The sequence below is a fragment of the Photinus pyralis genome, unplaced genomic scaffold, assembly GCF_008802855.1.
Source record: "Photinus pyralis isolate 1611_PpyrPB1 unplaced genomic scaffold, Ppyr1.3 Ppyr1.4_LG3a, whole genome shotgun sequence".
NCBI lineage: Eukaryota > Metazoa > Arthropoda > Insecta > Coleoptera > Lampyridae > Photinus > Photinus pyralis.
In genome coordinates this window covers 13071671-13077169 of record NW_022170509.1, presented here as the reverse complement: position 1 = coordinate 13077169, position 5499 = coordinate 13071671, and the positions used below count along the sequence as shown (strand labels likewise).

General features: G+C 41.2%; 1 protein-coding gene across 1 annotated transcript; it reads left to right on the top strand.

Annotated features, from left to right (window-relative positions):
- The first annotated feature begins 1124 nt into the window (after positions 1–1124).
- Positions 1125–3803, top strand: LOC116165354 (succinate--CoA ligase [ADP/GDP-forming] subunit alpha, mitochondrial-like). The gene is made up of 6 exons (XM_031479719.1): positions 1125–1307; positions 1422–1654; positions 1699–1920; positions 1973–2257; positions 3187–3321; positions 3373–3803. The coding sequence occupies exons 1-6, from the start codon at positions 1271–1273 to the stop codon at positions 3451–3453; spliced, it is 993 nt and encodes a 330-aa protein (XP_031335579.1). The 5' UTR covers positions 1125–1270; the 3' UTR covers positions 3454–3803.
- The last annotated feature ends 1696 nt before the right edge of the window (positions 3804–5499 follow it).

Below are 5499 nucleotides of genomic sequence, written 5' to 3'. Positions count from 1 at the left end.
GGATATTTGCTGAAGCTGTCTCCTCTTGGTCCAGGCGGCTAAGCCAAAAACCCCCGCACCATCCTAAGCTCAACCGGTTAGTGCATGGTATATCGACATGGTTGGCGCATGTGAATGTGAATACATGTCGGCGCCGTTTAATCCCGTTCAAGCCCTTGCCCACGACAGGAGAGACAGCTAGACGGCGGTAGCTGGTCTGCGATGCTGTCTTTGGTTGCTACCATAGTCACTGTTTCATTCATATGCATCACTTATGCTATTCGCTTCGTTACCCTGGGCAGTGGAGGGAATGTATTTGTAACCAATCGTAGGGTTTATGGCTGCCGATATCGCTTAATTCGAGGAACTAGGTTTACAGAAACATGTAATTTCCCAGATAGATCAACAGATTACACAGAAACGTGGGCAAATTCCCAGCTCTTTCAAATTATACGATCTGTAAAATTATATAAAATTCGGAAGGAAGCAAACCAAGCTCACTACAACCCCTACTTGTCTCGGACAAACGGCAGTCCACTTCCGGATAGGTCGAGTATGGAGTGTAGGAGAGGTTGGCCAGGTTGCGCGTAGTGCTGGTAATAATAAAATAAGAAAACCTTATTATTTGAAACTTTTTTGTGTTCCCAAAATTAATGAAAATAAAAGCGGGGGTCAAAATATACTGAGAAACCTTGTGCCTCATCTATTTTCGGAAAATCAGGTTCCACGGTCAACTTCATGACACAACATCGGATGAACTTCGAATAAGTCTATAACAAAACCCTTTTCCATTACACCCTTGGAACCTTTGAAAAATCTGTTTCCGACCAACTCGACGACATGTAAGAACAATGGCCACAAGTGTTTTTTATATAGAATAATACTGAAAAAAAAATGGCGGAGGTACGAATTATGGTGCAGTGGCGAATTAAATTATGAAAAAGGTACATTAATAATAGTTTGGCAATTTATTTAAAATTTGTGGTTGATTTCGGAAAGTTGGCCGTTATTTTTTTTAGGCCTACTTTACGAGACGCAACTGCGCCTGTATAAACCTGTTGAAAATTTTCACATAGACACCTTGTATAATAAAGGTGATAGTAGCGCCCTGTATTAAGTCAGCTGCTTTTTGTACTTTGTCTTCTCTCTCTCATTTCAGCTACTCCTTGTATTGTGGTTAACAAGAACAGATATCTTATCCATTGAATATTTAAATTATTATGGTTAAATTTATAAAAACGGCTTATTTTTAACTTACAATTCAATTGTTACTTACTGCTTTTGTTCAAATATGGTTGTGTTAAGTAGGATGTTTTCTAGAATAATAGGTGAGCCCGTATGTAATAATAGCTAAATAATATTATATAAGTTCCTATTTTCAATAGTATTCATTTCCTGTGCATTTCGGTCCCAACTTTGAATCGATTTTGGTTTTGTTTTAGCTGGAAGTCTAAGACATACTCAGATTGTCCGATTTAACAGTTATGAGGCCACTCGCAAAAATTTAAAAATTAATAGCAATACAAAAGTGATATGCCAAGGGTTTACCGGTAAACAAGGGACATTTCATAGTAAACAAGCTATAGAATATGGAACTAATGTTGTCGGCGGAGTTTCTCCTGGTAAAGGAGGCCAGATGCATCTTGGTCAGCCAGTGTTTAATACTGTTAAGGAAGTACGTTTGCATCTTGTGGAAGTGTCGTCTACCTTTTGTTGTAGGCGATGAATGCAACTGGTGCCGATGCGACTGTCATCTACGTTCCGCCTCCAGGAGCTGCAGCTGCCATTATGGAGGGCATAGATGCCGAAATTCCTCTCATCGTATGCATCACTGAGGGCATTCCACAGCAGGACATGGTTAGAGTTAAGCACAAACTATTGAGACAGAACAAAACACGCTTGCTCGGCCCTAACTGTCCCGGAATAATTGCCCCCGAAGAAGTAATTTTTTTACATCGTCATTATAAATAAGCCAACTGCCTTTTTTTTGCAGTGTAAAATTGGCATAATGCCCGGTCACATACACCAGAAAGGTAGAATAGGAGTTGTCTCAAGATCGGGCACGTTAACGTACGAAGCCGTACATCAAACTACGCAAGTCGGATTAGGCCAAACGTTATGTATCGGCATCGGCGGTGATCCGTTTAACGGTACCGACTTCATAGACTGCCTAGAAGTATTTTTACAGGATCCGAAAACTAAGGGAATTATTCTTATTGGAGAAATTGGTGGAGTTGCCGAAGAAAATGCTGCGGAATATCTCTTAAAGCACAATTCGGTAAGTGGGACCAGTAAGGCTGGGGCGTAGGTAAGTTTGTAGCATAAGAAAGCAGTGCTACGCGGAATCCAAGTTAATTTAATATGAAAACAAACCACAGATTTTTTTATCATTTTTAAGAGCTATGAGCTAGGAGAAACTGACGTACTGTTGCAGGAATATTACTTAAAACAAGTAGTTAACATTACTGCAGGTAGTAGCTACAGAATTACCTACAACATTATTCTTCATGGTACTTCGTTAATTTGTAGGTGGTGGTTGTGTTGCAGCAAGAGAAAAATTGATTAGTGAACTGGCTGTAAGAACTCAAAAATTTCAAACGGTACTGTTGAAAAGCTTAAAAAAAGCTCATAGTAATAAAACATTGAACAATTTTTGAGCTCAACTTGCCCTGTCTACTTCAGGGAGGTCAATCATGTAAAAAGAGTTTAAAAAAATTTTGTAATTTTTGAATTGGGCAGAGGCTATTCTTTTATGTGCACTAAAAGGTGTCATGTGGACTCTTTAAAACAAAATCAAACAAGGAAACAAAAATGACACGCATGCACTTTGTCAACAGCTCTGTAGGTTTCCTCTTTCGGCGCTCCATTTTTGAAATAATCAAAATTGAAGTTTTGACCCTATGGACGGTACGCGTCGACTTTTATAATTTTCCCTGTATAACTACCCTCTTCTGATGCTTTGGTTTCAAGATTTTCAAATTCAAAATTGCCCCCCCCCCCCTTCTTATTTGATATTAGCGATTAGTTTGCCTTTATTAAAAAGAGGTGGCATTCAAATTTCAGAAAGATCACGCATCCAACTTTGACTTTTGAAATTAAAAAAAAAAGAAAAACTGATTCAGGTTTTTTTCAAACACCATTTTTTTGGAAAAAACCTAATAATAAAAAATACAACTAATGTGCGATAAATTGTCTATTAATGTATAGGGGCCAGATGCAAAACCGGTAGTGTCGTTCATTGCTGGACTGTCTGCACCACCTGGCCGTAGGATGGGACATGCTGGCGCCATCATTTCTGGAGGCAAAGGTGGTGCTCGTGACAAAATTAATGCACTGGAGAAGGTAAGTTCACCAAATTCCTTTAGTGTGCTCACTTTAAGTTTGTACTTTCAGGCCGGTGTAGTTGTAACAAAATCACCTGCACAAATGGGAATAACTATGTCAAAGGAAATGAGGCGTTTAGAGTTAGCGTAATTGACGTGTTCTACTATGGTCATCAAGCCACTATAGAAGATTTTAACTTAATGTTTTGTTTTAAATTGTTGTATTATATACTACTGTTACACATGTTATTTTATATCTATTTGTCATGTTTATTTGCGTTTTTGCATTCTCATCGTTCCATCTTTAGTAATTTTTTACCGCATTATTTTATGAATCTTCTAGTGAGCTCGATTAAATATTTTTGCATGTTGCTTGCTTCGTATGTGTTAGTGTTTAAACACATACATAGATAAATGTCTTGTATACATAATGGTCCTACTATACGTTGTTATCTTACCTACATAGAAGCTGTTTAATATAAAATACATCTCTATAACATATCTTCCAAACCTGGAATGCAGCTGTTTTATTGCTATTACAAAATAACCCTAATACATTAATCATTTTCCTTTACTTTTCACTGTATAGCATAGTTTTTCTTATTTGCTGTATTAAAATTAGTAGGAAGAAGAGTGGGTACCTGTGGATTGGTGGAGAAAGGAAAGTAGGGATGGTGAAGTTACAAAAGGAGTAGGCATAACTAGAATACAAGGCTTCAAGTACGAAAATCAGCCACACTTATGGACGACCAGAATCTTAAGATTGGCCCATCAATGCCAAAGCCTTTAGCAGCCTAATGGATTGAATCAAACGTGGTGTTAAACGCACCCAGGGCTACCCCGCCAAACATTTCCTTCCCCAGCCCTCACACGAGACTGTAGAGCAGTCTCCGTGGACCTACCGCCCCTGTAAGCATGTTGGAATGAATGTATAGTGGTCCCATTCTTTATGTATGCATATATCATCTTCTCCACCGTTTTCAGAAGGACCAACCCAGCTTAGGTACGTCCACAACTCTTACCTTTCCCCAGCTTTCGGGGATATACCCTAAAACCAGGGAGTATCTAAAGAGGTGCAACAAATGTGAGACCAGTGGCTCTAGGCCCTTCTATCACCTTTACCTTTGAATATAAAGCCTTTTAACATAGACCCGGGTAGCTCCTTTCGGTGGGTCGGAAGTTATATAGTCTCCAGAGTCTGGAAAGTATGTATCCAGGAGACTTGGGAGTTTTTCTACTTGACATAAATGCAAATCCTTAGGGTTCAGTTGGCTGTCCCTCTTACGATAAAGATAGTCCTCCACCTAGCCCAGGCCTCGGTTACTCGTCCCCTGTAAACCCAAGGTTCTTGTATGAGGCATTGTCTGCTTTACCAAGTTGAGGTTCCCCCTTACTGTGCTGCAAATTGCTCTGTAAGTAGGTTACATGGGCAATATTTATTTATTGTGGTCTTTATTTTTGAGTGGGCAGAGTTTCAGCCAACACTGCTCCAACAACCCAATCCACTATACATTTACAGATATCCATGCCCGAACCACGGCACCTTTTAGTTCAACTGTCGCGCTTCAATTCAACTGCGCCACACGAGTCGGCACTGATATGTACTAGGTTTCCTCCCTCTCCCCCCTAGTGATGCCGACGGTTCCGAACCCGGAGCCAAGAACCGCCACACGAAAGCTCGTCGACATCTTCCTTGACCTCTAAGGGCGTCCGTAGAAATCCTGACGCCCTTTGGAGGTCGATTGCGAAACCCTCCGTTGCAAGGAAATTGGATCCCGCTGCTGCAGTAGAGCCCTCTCCCTTATCAGGCGCAGCCAGAGCACTCGCTTTCGTCCCTGCAAAAGGACGTACTGAAACCAGGATTTTTCCTCTGGAGGGGCTTCAAAATGGCGACCGTGTCATTCGGGAGCCCGTATAACAGAGCCAACACCCTCGTTACCTTAGGGACGTGTCGCTACACTTTCAGAGGCGCGCCACCCCAGGAACGGTCCTCCAACACTAACAGTAGACCTTGCTATACTGCTCTTCGCATTCGGTCTCAATGTGGCACTCTACGGATTCCAGCGGAACTTTGTCGTCAGCCGAGGAAAGCCCCCCCCCCCCCCCTTCTATTTTGTGAACAACTGCAATGCAGCCATAATACACTTCGACTGAGGGCTCAGTGATGTCCACCTCCGGGTGCAACCCCGCAGCGACT